Source organism: Cynocephalus volans, chromosome 8 (assembly GCF_027409185.1).
Source record: "Cynocephalus volans isolate mCynVol1 chromosome 8, mCynVol1.pri, whole genome shotgun sequence".
Lineage (NCBI taxonomy): Eukaryota > Metazoa > Chordata > Mammalia > Dermoptera > Cynocephalidae > Cynocephalus > Cynocephalus volans.
The window spans coordinates 22675999-22695319 of NC_084467.1; the positions used below are offsets into that span (position 1 = coordinate 22675999).

The 19321-nt window shown below is 49.4% G+C and overlaps 1 protein-coding gene across 1 annotated transcript in view; it reads left to right on the forward strand.

Annotated features, from left to right (window-relative positions):
* Nucleotides 1-10126, forward strand: part of OPRD1 (opioid receptor delta 1) — a 28481-nt gene extending 18355 nt beyond the window's left edge. Inside the window, exons 2-3 of the mRNA XM_063105467.1 lie at nucleotides 6832-7181; nucleotides 9585-10126. Of these exons, the coding sequence (XP_062961537.1) occupies nucleotides 6832-7181; nucleotides 9585-10126 (892 nt within the window). The remainder of the gene's footprint in view (nucleotides 1-6831; nucleotides 7182-9584) is intronic.
* The last annotated feature ends 9195 nt before the right edge of the window (nucleotides 10127-19321 follow it).

Consider the following 19321-nt stretch of genomic DNA (forward strand, 5'->3'; position numbering starts at 1 on the left):
TTTACCTGGTTGTGGCTGGGTTTGGTTTCCCCTGGCTCCATGCCTCAGGACCCTGGTGGGGCCCTGGGCATTCTTTCTGTCTGTATGAATCTGACTGCTCTAGGTACCTCATATGAGTAGAATCATACAGTATTCATCTTTTTGTGACTGACTTATTTTACTTAACATACTGTCCTCACGGTTCATCCATTTTGTAGTATATCTCAGAATTTCCTTCTTTTTAAAGGCTGAGTAATATTCCATCGTATGTATATACCACATTTTGTTCAACCAATAATCAGTCGACGAACACTTGGGTTGCTTCCACCTTTTGGCTATTGTGAATAATGCTGCTGTGAACACAGATGTGCAAATATTTCTTCAAGATCCTGCTTTCAATTATTTTGGGTATCTGCCCAGAAGAGGAATTGCTGGATCATGTAGGCAATTCCATTTTCAAAGTTTTGAGGAATCCCCAAACTGTTTTTCATAGTGGCTGTACCATTTCATATTCCCACCAGCAGTACACAGGGTTTCAATTTCTCCACATCTTTGCCAACACTTATTTTCTGTTTGCTTGATTGTAACCATTCTAATAGGTGTGAAGTAGTATTTCATTGTGGTTTCGATTTGCATTTCCCTAATGATTAGCGATGTCGAGCATATTTCATGTGCTTGTTGGCCATTTGTATATTTTTGTTAAAGAAATGTCTATTCCATTTTTTTAATCAAGTTTTTTTTATTGTTTAGTTGGAGTTCCTTATATATTCTGGATATTAACTCCTTATCAGATATGTGATTTGCTAATATTTTCTCCCATTCCATAGATGGCCTTCTTACTATGTTGATAGTGTCATTTATTGCACAAAAGTTTTGTTTTATTTTATTTTGGAGACTGACTGGTGCAGGGATCTGACCCCTTGACCTTGATGTTATAACACCACACTCTAACCAACTGAACCAACCGTCCAGGTCTAAAAGTTCTAAATTTTGATGTAGTCCAATTTATCCATTTTTCTTTCATTGCCTGTGATTTTGGTGTCATATCCAAGAAATCATTGCCAGATCCAATACCATGAAGCTTTTTCCCTATCTTTTCTTCTAAGAGTTTTATAATTTTAGCTCTTATGTTTAGGTTTTTGATTCACTTTGAATTAATTTTTGTCTGTGGTGTAAGGTAAGGGTCCAACTTCATATCCACAACTTTTTGTTATAGGAAAAAAAATAGAACAACAGGTGGGTTTTGGGAAGTGGATCAATAAATGACTTATCTTTCTATTGCTCTGCCCTCCATCTAGCTTCCACACAGTAGTCAGATTGATCTTTCAGGAAACACACATAAATCAAAGCACATCATTCCCCTGGCTGAAACCTCCAATGGCTTCCCATTACACTCGGTGTCAAATCCAAACTTCTTGCCAGGGCCCAGAAGCCCTGCACGATTTGATTCCTGCTGACTTCTGCTGCTGCTTCTCCTGTTGCTTCCTCTCTGGCTCACTGCACTTCAGTCACACTTGATTTCTGACCATTCCTGTAGCTCATCAAGCTCTTTCCTGCCACAGGGCCTTTGTACCCTCTGTTCCTTCTGCCTGGAACAACCTTCCCCTGCTCTTCACATGGCTGACTCCTTGTCATTCTTCCCAACCTGGCAGAAGTGTCATCTTGCCTTCGTCAGATCAAGTTGCCATAACAAAATACCATCGACTGAGTGGTTTAAACAACAGATATTTATTTTCTCACTGTACAGGAGGCTAAAAGCCCAAGATCAAGGTGCCATCATTGTCAGGTTCTGGTGAGTGGTCTCTTCCTGGCATGTAAACGGCTGCCTTCTCACTATGTCCTCACATTGTGGGGAGAGAGAGAGAGCAAGCTTTCTGGGGCCTCTTTTATAAGGGCACTAATCCCATCACGAGGGCCCTACCCTCACGAACTCATCTAAACCTACTTATTTCTCAAAGGCCCCATCATATTTATTCAGAGTTGGCATATCACATGGAATCTGTTTGTCATTCCTGCCCTAATGACACCTCAGGGTTGATGGGACCGGGGCAGATCCTCAGCAAAAAGACATGGGTGCAGTCAAAAGGGGCAGCCCAGGTATAAGTGCTAAAGAGCTGGGATCTCTGAGGGTGAGGATCAAACTGCATATGTTATTGGAAGAAACAGTCTCTGTTGACATAGATATTAAAAGAATAACAAAGTCAGAAGAGGAAAACTAAGTGTTGGGTTTGGGACTGTCACATATAAACTACAGAATGAAGCAAAAAAGAGTTATTAAAAAACAAACAAACAAAAACTGGCAGCAAGGGAAGCCCTTGGGGGTTAGGGCTTCAACATATGAATTCGGGGGGCACAGTTCAGTCTGTAGCACACCTCGTCGAGGAAGCCATCGTTGACCTCCCAGTCTAAGCCAGGGTCCTTCACAAAGCCCCCTCACTCCCATTAGATAGTACCCATCAGTATACCCTATTCCTATTCTCCACGGCAGGTGGCTCATTAATTAGTGCAGCAGTTTACTCAGTGTCTGCCCCTCCCTAAGGCCATAAATTTCAACAGGCCAGCTGTCATCATTGCTCCTGTATCCCCTACTCAATGCCTGGCACAGACCAAACAGAACTTTGTCAGTTCACATTCCATGACTCTTTTCACTAACTGTGAGAGGTGGTGGGGGGAGGGAAGGTAACAAGTACTGAAGGGCAGTAGAGCAAGGTAGTACCAGGTGTTGGCACCAGGCTGCCCGAGTTGAATACCAGCTCTGCCACTTACTAGTCACAGGACCTTGGGTGAGTCACTTCACCTCTTGTGTCTCAGTTTGTCTTCTCTAAGAGATGTCAATGCGTATTTGGACAATGAGAAGGAATTGGAAGAGGAATAACCAGCAGAGCAGGGGTGAGGTGTGGGACTGAAAACAGGGACAGGAGATTGATTGTCTATAGAGAGAGCAATGAGACCCTGAGGCCCCCCACCACCTTGTACCCTGCACAACCAGATGGCTATCCCTCCTCTCTGCAAGTCAGCAAGGTTTCTCCCCTAGGGAAGTTAACCTAGAGAAGTTAACCTAGAGAAATTAACCCTGGACTCAGGCCCAGACAACACAGAAAAGGTCAGAGCAAGATGTCAAATGGAAAATGGGGGGACTCTCAGGTCCTTTTTCCAGGTCTGTCAACAGAATCCTGACAGCTAGAAGTGTGAGACCCAGGCGGGAGATGGGAGGCTTCTTTTCTGATGGCCCCGGAGAAGAGACCTACAGAAACTGATATTTACGTGTCCCCCAGCGTAAAAGCCAGATCACCACTCAGTTCCCCTACAGTGAAGTCTGCCAGTTAGCAGGACCCCCCCCCCCACACACAAAGGTGCCAATTAGTTATTTAGTGCTTCATTCAAAGATCAACCTTTAGTCACATATCACCTGATATTTGAAGGATGTGTCCAGGATAAAAGAGGGAGGCTAAAGCAGGTAATTAAGTAAAAACATAGCAAGTAGACAATGCAGGGAGCAGAGGAAAATACAAAACAAAAATTACTAGTATCCTTAGAGAGTTAAGATATTGTGTCTGTGAAATAAGATGCTATACATGCTATATAAAAAAGGAATAATAAGAAAGGGCACTGGGAAAATAAAACATGAAAGTTAAAAAAAGGTCAATAGAGGGTTGAGACATAATGATTTAAAAAAAAAAAAATTCCCAGAAGGTATAACAGAAAGACAATACAAGAACATTAGAGGATCAATCCAGGAGGCGCAATATATGACTAATGAATTTTCCAGGGATCCCAGAGAAAGCAGAAGGGAGGAAATTACTAAAGAAATGATGTGAGAACACTTCATCCTGAAGAATGTGAATCTTCAGGTTGAAAGGACCCAATACAAATGAAAAAGCCATCCTAAGGCACATCATCACAAAATGTCAGACCACCAGGGATAAAGAGAAAATCCTAAAAGTTTTGAGAGGGGGGGTGGCGCAGATCACTTACAAATCATCGGGAGCCAGAATGATTTCAGATACTTTAGTAGCAATACTGGAAGCTAGAAGATGAGGGAGCTGTGCCTTCAAAATTCTGATGGAATATTATTTCCAATTTAGCATTCCAAATACAGTCAAAGAAATCAAAAGTGAGGATGAAATCTTACCTCCTATGTGTCCTTTCTCAGGAAGTGACTAGAGGAGGTGCCCCACCAAGATGAGGGCCTAAGAGTCGAGGGGACAGAGAAGATAGAGGTCAGGCAGTAGTTGGTGCTAGAAAGAAAAAGGAAGCAGCTGAAGGAAATACAGGGCGATGGTGGGGAGAGGGCGGTCAGAGGTGACATTTGAACAGAGTCCTAAATTAAGGAGCAAGCCATGCAAAATTCGGGGCATGAGAGAGTCCCAGGTGGAGAGAAGAGCAAGTCAAGAGGCCCTGAGGCGGGAGTGGGCTTGATGTGTCCAGGGAACAGCAAAGAAGCGAGTGTGTTGTGGGAACACATCAGTCAAGGGGAGGGTTCTGGGAGCTGAGGTCCTAGAGGTGGTCAGGGTCAGCTTGTAGAACATAGGACATCATGGGGATTGTTTGGGGTTTATAGCAAGAGAGCAGCATGATTTGTCTTGGGGCTGGAGAAGGGATTCTAAGGAGGCCATAAGGACAGGGCTTGACTGTGGGGGGTGAGAGAGAGGGAGACCTGGGGGGCTCTGCCTGGCAGACAGTGCTGGGCTGCTCAGCCCCACCTGGCCCAGCTACTAGATTCAGCACCCACTTCCTGGCAGCCCAGCCCCCTCTGGGAATGGAAGGATCCTTCACAAATCAAAATAGCAGGCAAAGAACAGCCTCTAATTGTTCTGCGTAAGAGCAGAGAAATTAGACAAGTCAGCTGTGGGGTTGAGACCGCCTCCCACACAGCTGTGATCCTGCACCCCACTGAAGGCAAACTTCCCGAGACTTGCAATTCTGCTGTCTCTGAGCAAAACTTTTTGCTTCTCCAGCCCCAGAGCCAATGACAAGCTATTTTGGGAGGGAGTGGGACAGATGCTTGCCCTGGAGGACAATGAGTGAGTCAATTTTTTTCTTAAACCAAAAAAAAAAAAAAAAAAATCAGTCACTTCATGAAGGAACAGCCTCAGCTGTTTTTTCAGTGAATTAAGTATTTGTGAGTGTGTTCAGTCAATTCAAAAACGTGAGTGAAGGCTGGCCAGTTAGCGCACTTGGTTAGGGCATGGTGCTGATAACACCAAGGTCAGTGGTTTGGATCCCCTTACTGGCCAGCCACCAAAAAACAAACAGAAATATGCATGCCTTTATCTTAGTGCTGGGCCCTAGGTCACTACCAGGGCTAGGCATGGCATCAGAGGATTCTAGAGGAGTGGAGGCACACAGTGTGGTGCCACCCTTGGGGTAGAGTAAACAGAGCATGGAGCGTTAGGTCTAAGTTCTCACCTGGGGTCTGGCTCTGTCGCTGTGTGACCTTGAATGAGTCATGTACCTCTCTGGGCTTCAGTCTCCCTGTCCCTCCTCAGTATGGGCTTTAGGCTATGTAGTGATTTTCAAACTTTACAGTTCATAAGAATCACCGAGGGGGGAGGGGTGTGCTTGTTAAAAATGAAGATTCCCAGGCCCTGGCTTCAGTGATTAAGGTTTAGCAGATCTGAGGTGGGGTCCAGGAAACTGCATTTCTCGTAGGTTCTTCTGGTAATTCTGAAGGGAGTCCTTGGACCACACTTCAATAAAATCACTTCCCCTCAATCTCTCAGGGTTCTTCCTGCTCTGAAATTTGAGGACTTGCTCATGTAACACTTTTCTGGATTTCTCAGATAATCCCAGTGGCACGAAAGTAGTCCTTACCTCTGCCTCAGTGTACCTGTGTGTTGGTGATGAGTACACTGCACTAGGACAGTGTCCCCCAGGCTACCCAGAGCCCAGCTCAGTAGGGGCTGTGACTGTAAACATTGGCCAAACAAGGCGTCAGCTGTTGTGTAGGCAACTGTGCAGCAGCATAGAGCATGGAGGGGTGTAGGGAGTGTTAGGTGCAGACCTCTGGCCTGGACACCTGAGCTCATGCCCTGGGTTGGATGTGTGACACTGTATCGCTCCCTTCCCCAAACCACTGTGCATAAGGAAGGGGGATGCACCATGGCTTCTACAGAGGGGTGAGTCCAGTTGCATGGAGATAAGAAGGCATAGATGGGTCCACAGGAAGGATCGGGAACCCTGCTCTACCAGAGGACACCTCAAGGGGTCTAAGGCCCCAGTCAGTCTCAGGCAGCGTCCCTTCCCCAGAGTTGGCCAATCATATTTCCAAAAGGCGGTGTCAGTATCAGAAGCTAGAGAGTCAGGTCACTCTGGTCTAGCCCCCAGCTCCATTCTTCAAATATGAAGAATAGTAATAGCTGCCATGTCCTGAGTGCTACTGTGCACCGAGCTCAGGGCTGAGTGGTATAACATCACACTAAATTTTCAGGATTATGCTGAGAAGTTGGTACAAATATCACCCATCTTTCTACAATTATGGATGCTGAGGCTTAGAGAGTTCAAGTTACTAGCCTTGAGTCACTCAGCTAATAAATACCCGAGGTAGGATTAGAACCTAGACTTGTTTTCCTCTGGAGCACAGTTTTATCTTTAATCATATCACTTAGTGCCTCTCAGAAGATAAGGATTTTTCCTAAAATACCTTCTGCCAAAGTCACCCACAGCTAGAGAAATCCTTTTGCATCTGTTGTAGTAGAAAGAAGTGATGCTGAGTCAGATAGTTCACGGTTCTTGTTCCCCCCTGCCCCTGACCTTTTGTGTGACCTTGGGCAAATCAGTTCACCTCCCTGAGTTGCATGTGAAAGTGAAATCTGTGAAATGGGACCAAATATACATACACTTCCTTTTAAGGTACACTAAGATGAAGACAGCCACCAACATCTACATCTTCAACCTGGCCTTGGCTGATGCACTGGCCACCAGCACGCTGCCCTTCCAGAGCGCCAAGTATCTGATGGAGACGTGGCCATTCGGGGAACTGCTCTGCAAGGTGGTGCTCTCCATTGACTACTACAATATGTTCACCAGTATCTTCACACTCACCATGATGAGCGTCGACCGCTACATTGCCGTCTGCCACCCTGTCAAGGCCTTGGACTTCCGCACGCCTGCCAAGGCCAAGCTGATCAACATCTGTATCTGGGTCCTGTCCTCAGGTGTTGGTGTGCCCATCATGGTCATGGCTGTGACCCGTCCCCGGGGTGAGTGAGTGAGGGAGCTATGGCATAGGCCACTGACCAAAGGAGGCAAACACATGGGACTCTTTGGGTCTGCAGGGCACTTATCAGGGTAAGTGTGGGTGGCTCACCAGTGGAGGTGTGGATTTCTGATCAATGAAAGTGTGATGGCTGGCCAGTGGGAGTGTGGAAGGTCAACCAACAGGAACGTGAATGCTTGGCCACTGGGGAATGTGGAAGGGTGACTGGTGAGTGGTCATATGGGATGTAGATAGCTGGCCAGGATTGTGTAAATGATTGACCTATAGAGAGATGGATAGATGGCCAGTGGGGTGAGAGTGTCACTGACCAATGAGCAGTGGAGGCCACAAGATCTACAGTCTCATCCCAGACTCCCTTTCACCCCAACTTGAAAGCCATTGGCCCAGATGACCAAAGCAAGGCCTAGAGAATGGCCTGTAGAGAATGTCATGTGCATTTTCTCAGAGTAAAATGGTAATTATTATAGTAACTACCTGTATTAGTTACTTAAGCCCAGGGACTTAAGACAGTAGAAGTTTATTTCTCATTCACCACACAATCCAATGTGAGTAACAGAAGTACAGTCATTTAGCGACCCAGGCTCCTACTGATGGTTTCTGAATCTTCCACTGCTGGCCTCTGGCTGGTAGATGAACATGGAGAGGGAGTGGGGAGAAAGCACAACCACTTTTAAATATTATGGCTCATCCCTTCCCAGTGATAGCTGGTTACATGGCCCCACCTTGATGTAAAGAAGTGGGAAATACAGTCTAGAAGGATGCCAACGACACTAGTAACTAATTAACCTCTCTGAACCACACTATATCATGGGGGTGGTGAGAAGGTTAAATTAGAAAATATGTACAAAACACTTAGGACAAGGCCTGGGCTCATTGCCAAGGCCCTATAAATAGCAGTTATTAAATGATTAAGCCTGTGAGACAAGGCAGAGACTCCTACCTCCATTTTACTGTGAAAAAACTGAGTATCAGAGAGATCAGTTGGTTTACTTGGGGTCACACAGCCAGGCATTTGGTGGAACTTGGCCTTCAACCCAAGGTTCTCGCCCCCAGATGCTGCTCCTTTCAGACCCTTGGGTGGAGGTTTGCAGAGGGTTGGTGTTATGGGTTGGACAGGGGAACAGGCTTGATGGGAGACTTCTTGGTCACCCTTGACCTTCACCCTGGTGCCCTTATACAGACTCTGAGCAATTGGTCTTGACGCAGCAGCAGGGGCCCATTCTTCACTGTAAGCCTTCAGTTTATGGGCCATTAACACACACACACACACACACACACACACACTCTCTCTCTCTCTCTCTCTCTCTCTCTCTCTCTCTCTCTCTCTCTCTCTCTCTCTCTCTCTCTCTCTCCCTCCCTCCTCCGGTGTGTGCCATCAGTAGTCTTTGGTTCTGTATGCTGCTTGCTGTGTGACCTTAAACAAGTGCTGTTCCCATCTGAGCCTGGTTCTGTCATCTGTACAATGAAGGTCTTGCACCCAGTCAACTCTGGGGGTCCTGCCAGCCTGATGTCCTGTGGACCCACTTTGTCTGTGGATCCCCAGCCCTCTTCTCATAATTCTCAGGCTCCTAGTGTGGCACCTCAAATCCCAGCATTCTAAGAGATCTTGGGAGTCCCCTGGGCTGGCCTCAGGCTTGTATTGGAATCCCACAACATTCCCTAAGGTGCTCCTCCAGCCCAAGCCCACACTCCCTTCCTAGCTCTGGGCAAATGTGACTATCAGAAAGTTCTTCTTGAAATTAAGCCAAGACCTGCTTCCCTCCTGGGAGGCTAGCCCTAATCCTGACCTCTGATCTTTCATATGTATCTGCCCCTCTTCCCTGTGAGTGCACCTAGAGCTTGAACCCCCTGTGCTAAATGCTTTACATGCATTAGCCCATTTAAACCTCACAACCGTCCTATGAAATGTGGGTACTTAGAGAGGTTGTGTAATTTGCCCAAGGTCATGCCACACAGTTAGTAGGGCCTGAGTCTTGCTCTTAACTCATGTTCTCTAACTCAGTCTTAGTAGTACTCTCCCCACTGGTGCTAGTTCGGGAATGGGTGGGAGTGTTTTGAGTTATCACGATGACTGGCATTTAGTGGGCTGGGCTAAATTATGTCATTACTATGGCCCGTGGACACAGGCTTCTAGAGGGCTGGGAGAGAATGGTAGGCGGGAGGCCTCGCAGATGAGTACCAATCCTGCTGAGTCTTTAAGCAGAGTAGGAGTTAACCAAGTGCAGAAGCAAAGGAAGATATTCCATGCAGAAGAATCACCTTCAGCAAAGGCCGGAAGGAGGCGGTGGGCCTTGCCCAAGCCGAGAAGGGTGGGCGAGCAGGCAGGGGCCTTTAGGCACACAGGCCCCTCACCCCCGATCTATCTTTCCTTGTTTCCCCGGCCCAGATGGGGCGGTGGTGTGCATGCTCCAGTTCCCCAGCCCCAGCTGGTACTGGGACACCGTGACCAAGATCTGCGTGTTCCTCTTCGCCTTCGTCGTGCCCATCCTCATCATCAGCGCGTGCTACGGCCTCATGCTGCTGCGCCTGCGCAGCGTGCGCCTGCTGTCGGGCTCGCGCGAGAAGGACCGCAGCCTGCGGCGCATCACGCGCATGGTGCTGGTGGTGGTGGGCGCCTTCGTGGTGTGCTGGGCGCCCATCCACATCTTCGTCATCGTCTGGACGCTGGTGGACATCGACCGGCGCGATCCGCTCGTGGTGGCCGCGCTGCACCTGTGCATCGCGCTCGGCTACGCCAACAGCAGCCTCAACCCCCTGCTCTACGCCTTCCTGGACGAGAACTTCAAGCGCTGCTTCCGCCAGCTCTGCCGCGGCCCCTGCGGCCGCCCGGGACCCGGCGGCTCCAGCCGCGCCCGCGAGGCCACCGCGCGCGAGCGCATCACCGCCTGCACCCCGTCCGACGGCCCCGGCGGTGGCGCCGCCGCGTGACCCCCCTCCCACCCCGTGCGCCCCGACGACCTGCCCAGGCGGCCGCACCCGGTCCTCATGGGAGGCGGGGGCCACGATCCGGAAGGGGAGAGTAGACGGTCGGGAGGCTTGGGGACTCCACATGGGGCCTTTGCTTTGGAGAAGGGGACTGGGCCTCAGACCAGGCAGCGGCCTGGGGCTCGTGCAGTGGGGGGTGGGCCTCTGGCTTCTGGCGAGGCGGAGAGCAGGTCTGTGGGGCGAGGCCCCTGGGCTGGGTGCATGGTCGATGGCTCTGGGGTGGGTGTGGGGAGCTAGCGACTCAAGGGCAGTGGGACCTGTGGCTCTAGAACGGGGCCTCTAAGTAGGGCCTCTACCGTGGAGCAGGGCTTCAACCTTGGGACCTCCTCGAGTCCTAGCCAGGAGCCGGGCTATAGGGAGTCAGAATCTGGCCTGAGACCTGAGGATCCCGGGCCCAGGACCCAGGAGGGACAGTGGTGGGGACGGTGGCTTGAGAATTGAGCTGCAAGATTGGGCCTCTGTGAAGTGAGGAGGAGCCTCTTCTGGGGGTGAGAGGGAGGGACAGGACAGTCAGGCGTGGCTACAGCTCCAGATTTGGTTGTGAGGTGGGCCTGTGTGCAGGGGATGGGGGGCTCAACTTAGGGGTAGAGTCCCAGCCCCAAGTTCTAGCAAGTGGCAGAGGTCTAGGTCCAGGTCCAACTTGACATCTTTATAAATAAAGAGAATATAAAAGAGACAGGAAGAGAGAGAAACGATCTACCTTTTGTCTCTTTGGCGGTCATTTATTTCCTTGGAATGGGCAGGGATGCCTATGCATTGAAGTAGTGTCCACAGCACTGCATCCCTTCAGGGCTTGGGACAGGACAGTGGAACAAGATCTGCAGCTCCAGGACAGAGTAGGGGGCGGGACCTCAGTTGTGGTAAGGTTCCCAGACCCAAGTTCTAACAGGAGCTCAGAGGCTCAGGAAGGAGTCAGAAGGTCCCAGGGCTCCAAAATGGGTTGCAAATGGGCCTCCGTGCCAAGCAATGGTGGTGGGTGGGCTGAGGCAGAGGGGCAGAGCTTCGGCTTGAGGTTAGATCCTCAAGCCCGAGGATGGACGCTTTCTGGGGGTCCCTAGGGCCTGGGCTTGTCTGGCCCAAGTATTGGAAGACAAAGGACCAACTAGAGCTTCGTGGATGGTAAGTGGCACCTGTGGATGGGTGGGGGTGTATCAGAAGCACGAATGTGGTCTTGGTGCCAAGTCTTGGGCCCCTGATAAGAACCTCAAAGAAATCCTCTCACCTTCTAACATCTGGCTGTACCCATGTGTCTGGTGTCAATGTCTCCAGTGAACTGGAACTGCCCACATGGGGACCTGATTTTTTTTTTTTTTTAAAGATGATCAGTAAGGGGATCTTAACCCTTGACTTGGTGTTGTCAGCACCACACTCTCCCAAGTGAGCTAACTGGCCATCCCTATATAGGGATCCAAACCTGTGGCCTTGGTGTTATCAGCACCACACTCTCCCAAGTGAGCCATGGGCTGGCCCTTGGATACCTGAATTTGAAGGTACTGGGGGAAGAAGGCTTTTCTAACTGAGACGCTAGCATCAGCATGTGCTCCGCTTTCCCTTTTCCTCCAGGCTCCTCAGGTCCCCAGCCCAGGAGCCGCCTTCAAGCTGCCAAGGGTGGGGTCCACCCAGAGTTGGGCATAGAAGCTTTTCTCTTCATTTGTTTAGCATTTTATTCAGGTATACCCAGATTTTTGCTTCCCCCAATATCTGTGTGTGTCCTTGTTCCCTGCGCCTCCCCAGGCCCCACCACCAGCTCTCTCCCCTCCTCACCACCACTGCCTCAGTAACACACCCCTCACTCTCTATTGAAGCAGTGTGCTGACATCCTTGTAAAAACAAATTTAATTTTGTTCCATTTTTGGGACAGATGGAAAGAAATTGACGTCTTTGTCTGAAAAGAAAAAAGAAAAAGAAACAATATACCTCTTTTCCTTTTGACAGCCACTTCTTTGGAACAAAAGCTGGGAGGCTGTCACTCTAGCAGGGACTGAACTAGCATTCAGGGGCTTGGGGGCTTAGGCACCAACATGGGCTTTGGGCACATTAGAGATAGAGATGCCCTTAGTGGACAAAGCACAGTCCTCTTCTCCGGGTGAGGTCCCCAGAAGCCTCAGCTCTGGGGATGTTCTTCCTCCAGAAAATGGCTCCCCTCAGCCTGGAAAGATGTGGGGCAGTGCCCAGAACTCAGATCCGGCCGGCTGAGCTACTGTTACCTGAGCCTCAACCCACCCAGAACACCCTCACCACCAGAATGGACCCTGTGATCACAGAGACCTTTGTGTCTGAATGTAGTGTTGGGGTGGGGGGTCGGGGGAAGATTAGCGAGGCAAGGGACACTCCTGGACGTACCTTATCGTCTGGGACTCCTCCTGCTAATGCTTTGGGAAGATGGCAGAGAAAGACAATTTAGGAACTAGTAGGAATTAGGGAAGACTACTGAAGGAGGTGACATTGGAACTAGGGCTGCTTGTTTTCCTTGCAAGGACTATGTCCCTTTCAGCCAGTCCCAGGACAGGCATGTCCTGTCTCAAGGCTGCTTCAGGCCCATTCACTGTCATCTCCTGTGGCTATAACAGATCTGGCTGCTTTTTACCCCTTATGATATATAATTGATCCTGGGGTCAGCAGAGGCTGGGTCCAGACCACATGCATTTAAGGTAATGCAAACTTGTATTGAAATCTACTTTGTGCCAGGCTGTGCACTCTGGGCACCGGGACTTGGAAATGAATCAGACATATCCCTGCCCTCAGAAAGCCTGAGCTAGTGCTGGGAGACAAAGTGTAAACAGATGATTGCATCTCAGAGTGCAGTGACAGGTAGCCCCAGGGAGGGTGTCACGGGGAGGAGCCTTCTTTAGCTTTTTAGAAAAACATGTTTGTAGCAATTCTGTAAGAGGTGGAAAAGAGAAAGAGTCAGGGGGCCTTAAAGGATGAATAGGAGTTGGCCGCCAAGAAGAGGGAAGAGTTTGCAGAAGCATAAGGATGTTCAGGTGCTTGGCAAACCCAAGAAGGTGTGTGCAGCTGGAGTGTGGGGCTTACGTGACTGCTTGTGTGCCAGGCTCTGTGCCGAGTGCTTTCTGCACATTATCCCATCTGATTCTCATGGCAGCTCAGTGGGGGATGTGCTGTTATCCCCATTTTAGACTAGAAAACTGAGGCTCAGAGAGGTCAAGTCCCTGGATCACAGAACCTCTACTCATGGCAGAACACAGGTCAGTGAAATTCTGGGGTCTAACTTTCCAGTTACTTCCAGGCATCATTGAAGTAGAAGGGCCTCAGTAGCTGGAACCCTGGGATGAGGTTCTTGAAGACTTAAAACCAAATGGAGAAAATCCAAAGGAAAAGCAATTTTCTGTGAACTTTTGTTCCTCCTGAAGCTCTTCAAATCCTCACATTTCAAAATGTACTGTGCATGATGCATTTTAAACCTCCAAATCGACAGTGTAATTCTAGATTATCACAGGGTTCTCAAAACTGTGGGATAGGTCTGTTTTCCCCCAAATTTCCATTTCTCTCCAGGAGGTGGGAGGGAAAGTTTTTGCCCCTGGTTTCAAAATGTTCTTCAGTGTCTATGTTTTCTTGATGTAATAGAAAAAATGGTTAAGGTTGGAATCAGATCCTGGCTTTGCCTCTCTGAGCCTTAGTTTCCTCATCTGTAAAGGGATTTCCTTCATGGAGTGGTTGTGAGGACTTAATGAGATAATGTACGCACGCGTATAGGTGTAGGACTCATCACATACATAAGCTCCTAGCACATGTTAAGTAGCTGTTATTACTTAAAAATGGAGCTGAGGGGCTGACCAGTCAGCTCAGTTGGTTAGAGCGCAGCCTTATAACACCAAGGTCAAGGATTTGGGTCCCTGTACAGGCCAACTGACAAAAATAAATAAAAATGGAGCTGTAGTGCAAGGTCAGGGTGAGACCTACAGGGAAAAGTGGGTGAACTGTCAGGGGTAACAATGAAGAGAGAGAAGAGAATGGGGACCCACCCTGGGGATCTCTCTGCTTCCTAGTCTCAGAAGCCACCGTAGAGAATGTGCTGCCATGGAAACTGAGGGAGGAGGGCGTTCCCAGGGGGAGGGAGTGATGGATAATGTCAAGTGTCATCAGAGAGGATGGGAGTCGGGAGGGCGTCAGGGTGATGAGAGTAAACCAGAGCCCTCAAGTTCAGTCTCCTACATGGCCTGGGAAGCTCCCCAAACTGGATTCAAATCTCTGCTCTGAAGCTGACTGTGTGACGAAGGCAAGGGATTTGCCCTCTCTGAGCTGTTTCTTCCTAGATCCAAGATGAGGGAATGGGTCATTCTCTAATAAGAGTTCTGGTTTCTCTGGGTTCTTGGCCACTTGCTAGCAGTGTGATGTTAGGCAACTTGCTTCACCTCCAAGAGCCCCCTCTGAAAGCTAGAGATATTACAAGCAAACTGCCTACCAAAGTGCTTGGCACATAGTAGGCTTGCAATACAAGGTTTTTCTGTAGCTGCTTCTGGCACCCACTCTAAGGAGGTTTGCTTGGCTTGGAATTTGAAATGCTCTTCGAGATGGAGGGGGCCAGCAGTATCCTGAGAGGAGTTGGAGGAGCAACAGTGCAGGCTGAGCACCTGCTTGGACTCAGCCCAAAGACCAGCCCCTCTCTTTGTATCAGTGACAGATCTCTAGCCCAGGGCTTGCCTTCTGCCCTGCCTCCCAACTGCTGCAGACCCAGACTGGGAACCAACTCCGAAGGCTCCATAGCCCCTGGGAAGTGACCCTCCATAGGTCATGGCCCAGCACACCCACCTTTCATTATTACTTATTCCTTTATTTTACTTCTGGGCACTAAGCACAAAGTGCTGGAAGCTGGGAAGAGTGACCAGAGTCAGGAGGCCAGGACAGCTGGCTGGCTGGTTCTGGCTACAGGCAGCTTGGGTATTCAAAATGCGGCTTAGAGAGGGGCTGCTGCGGGCATTCAGGGTGGACATAGTGAAGCAGTAGAGTGCGGCATTGGAGGTTGCCCAGCACCATCAACAGGGGTGAGCCTCACAGGGTACCTACCTGGTTTCCAGAGGCAGAGCTTTCGCACACTCCGGCTCGGGGAGGCAGCTGTAACGCTCACAGTAGGTAGTACCCAGCACTTCCCCTTGCCCAGTTACATAGAGTAACTCATTTTATCTCCACAGCATGACTGTTGTAAGGTCGGCATTATTGTTACCTCCATTTTACAGAAGGGGAAGCCGAGGCTCAGAGAAGGGAATAACTCATCCAAGGCCATATGGCTTGTCCGTGATTGGCCCAGCTAGGCTTCCTTCTCAGGTCTGTCAAGTCCACTTCATCAGCTTTCCTCTTCCTGCCTCTGTCATTACACAGAGGGCCCCAGGTTCACTCTCAGGTCCAGCTCACAGTCATGGACAGAGCGTTCCCTGTGCCAGGTTCTGTGCCTCATCACCTTGGCAGCAGAGGCACATGCCAGTCACCCAAAAAACTGCTGTGACCTTCCCTGCCTTGGAAGGCCTGCTTTTTCTGTAATCCTTCGACTTCCTGCCATGTCTTTGCTGTGTGACCTTCGGCAGTCATTTCACTCTTTGAGACTGTTTCTTTAATCATGGATGGCAACACTTACCTGGTAAGAAGTTGAGAAGATTTAAAAAGAGATCATGAGTAAAGGACTTCATCTGTTTTGGTCATGAAAATATTACCCAGCAAATCCAAGTGGGCACCCAGTAGTTATACCGAGTGGATCAATGATGTGCCTGGTGCATAGCAAGTGCTTAACAAATGAAGCTTTTTATTTTATTTTTGGCAGCCGGCCAGTTCTGGGATCCAAACCCTTGACGTTGGTGTTGTTATAACACCACACTCTAACCAACTGAGCTAACTGGCCACCCCGGAGATTTTTAATATTATTTAATGTTTTAGGTGATACCTGCTCCAACCCATGTTTCTTAATGCTGTAGGAGGATCAGGAGCAAAGGACTTTCTCTTTTAACTGTCTCCTTGAGTTCCAGAACATGAGACAATGCATTAAGGAAGCAATTTTCAAGGGGATGTCTTTTCTCCAAGTTCCTTATACATGGATGTCTTCTCTTGTCCTCACCGGGACTACCCTCCCACGGACCCAAGGAGAGGTCAGCCTAGAAAGGAAAAAACGTTCCTGGTGGCACTGGCCTGGGCTTTCGGCCTGAATATTTGAGTCATGGGGATGGAGTTCCTGGGGATGGAGTTCCTTGGCAGGTGTCATGTATCTGATGGGGCTTATCTTCTAGAATCTCCTCTTGGAATGAGTCCCAAGACAGGAGGTGTAATCCGATTTTGACCGTCCATCTTCCACTTCCTTGCTGTGTGATGTTGGGCAAGTCTCTGACCCTCTCTGGGCCTCTGCACAATGAAGGGGCAGATGCAGGAGGTGATGGATTCTGAGGGCTCTGCCATCTCAGAAGAGAACCAAGACATTTCCTTCATGTTCCTTTATCCCAGAAACAGACATCTATTGGTAAAGGCCACTGGGCATTTGCCCAGAGACAGGGAAAAGTATGCGTGGAGGTTTTGTATTTGTAATTTGGGGCTGAGGGAGGCAGGCATGTCAGAAACAAAGCTTGACTCAAACACCTGGCTTTTTGCCTACCCCCAGATTCCATTTTGGTACCAAGGACCCAGACTTCTGTTTTCTCAATAAAATGAACACTGTTCTCAATATCTGCATCTCTGGCTCTTTCTTTTGCTCACCTTCCATGGTCCTCTTGTGAGGGGAGCTTCAATTGGGGGTGACATAAACTTGCTGGCTCACACTGAGGGAAGCATAGCCCTACCCTCAGGACCCAGCTCAGAGGGAGATGTGGCGTTGTCTTGAAGAGCCCCAGTCTGATGGGAGAGGCAGACACACGAGGCAGCCATAGCCACTTCCTGGAGCATACCCCAAACCAAACCAGACCGCTGGACTCCCCTCCCCTCCCCCACCCTCGAAATTGGCTCCTCCTCTTCTCTGTGCTCCCCCCACCCCCCATCTAAGTTCCTTGTTCTTTAGAGCCCTTCTCACCCACATTCCTCGTGGGGCTCCCGCTAACTCCTCTGCTCCCACCCATCTCATCCCCACTTCCTTTCACCCCCTTGCTCCTCAGTGACCCTTCTGGCCATAGAAGCACTAAACCTCCCTTTTGTGCAGTCCTGGGGGAAGACCTGGGGGTGGGAGTTAGAACCCCATGTCCCAGGAGACCTTCTCCCCCTCCTCAGTGTTCTGCTGGAATAGTTGCTGTCCCTGATGGTTAATAAGTAACTCTCTGGAAGGGAATTTCCTGACCCAGATCTGCCTCCCCACCACATGTAGTGGGATGTGACCCACCCTTAAGAAGCCATCAGGACCTGGACCCCTCCTCCTGCTCTGGGGCAACCTCTCATCACAGACCCAGTCTTAGGGAGGGCCTCAGCCATGGGCTGCCCACCCTGGGGCCTGCTTGTGCCAAAGTGATAAGCACCAAGGTGGATGAGCAGCCCTGACCGAGACTGGGGTCCCCACACCCCTTGGTGCAGACTGTGTGAGCAGGGGCAGGGGCAGGGCTTCCAGACTGCCCAGGGTGGGGAAAGGGTTTGACTGCCTGACCTCACCCTGCTCAGAGAGAGGGTCTCAGGCCAGGGAGACTTCACAGAGGCCTGACAGCTCTATGCACAGCCAACTGTCACTAAGGCTGGGAAGGGCAGCTCTGAAGGTGACAGCGTGTGGGGTGTGTGTGTTTGCCCAGCATGTGCAAGAGCATCTGGGTGTTTATGTAAATATCTGTGCACAGTGGAGGTTTTTATCCTGAGGAAAACCACATCTGTATGACCACTCTGAGCATCACCTTCCTCTTTTGTAAAATAGTATAATTATTGTTATAACAACCAACTTACCAGAACTCTTCTGAGGACCCAATGGGACAATAGCTGTGGTACTGGTAACTATGGTTCATTACTGTTAATGAGGAAAACACTCTGTCTTTAACCTTCCAGTTACCTGGAAAATCCACATGACCTCTAAGGCCCCTTCCCAATGGGGGATTCTAGAAATCTAAGTTCAAATTTGCCTGCCTGCAACGTCAAGCTCCCTTGGAGGGGCAGGCGAACCAACCACAGGAAGAGGACCACCAAAGCTCAGCTCAGGGCAGGTCATTCTCAAGAGAAGTGGAGCAGGCAGAACGGACTCCTTTCATGTGCCAACTTCATCACCCTTCCAGGTCAGCTCCGCTCCCTCTGCCTGCAGGAAGCCTTCTTTGATTGCTTCAGCCACACTTGTGAGTCCCTGTCTGGATCTCCACAACTGCTAGCAGGGTGCCCACCTGAGCAAGACCTGCTCTCTCTCAGTAGGCCGCTGAGCCCCCACAGCATCACCAGACACACGGGAACCTTGCTGCTCCTTAAGAGAAAAAGGAAAGACCAGTGGAAGGAAACATTAGGTTTTTTTTTTTTCCTTTTCAATAATGTTTATGGGGTTTCTTAGTCCCATATCAAAGTAATAGTTGTATGTGCTTCTTACAGAAACTGAGAAACCTGATAAACATGGAAAAAAGGGGAAAAAACATCACCCATATTTTTTCTATTAACATTTGTGTGTGTTTCCTTACCAAGAGGAACCCCTAGGGAGTCCACAGGTGATTCAGAGCCCTTTGACACAGGGTACAAACTATGCACCTTATTGCAGGATGCTGAACCTTCACTGGATCCATCCAGGGATCCAGGACCCAAAAGTTTAAAAGGCACTGCACTGGGGGTGTCCACATGCACCACACAGTCACATACAAATAGGCCTGCTCCGACCTGGAGGCCACACATACACACACGACTGGACAAACGATCCCCACACACTCCACATCTTGGGGTACATTCTGTTCCTTCACACAGACTCACTCTTGGCACCTCTATACACACATTTCACATACACATGCACACGTGCGTTCATGCTATAGACACGTACATGCACGTGTTTGTACGCACACCTCCCACCAAAGCACGCATTCATAAATACACCTGTATTCATGCACAGGAACACAGCCGAATGGCTGGGCCTGGGGAAATTTAGGCAAGGCGTCAAGAGACTGGGCTCATTTCATGGACGCTGCTGCCACCTTCTGGCCATATCTTGCATTAGCACTCTTCTATGGTTCCTACTGCATTCTTCCATGCTGTGCTGGTTGCTCGTCG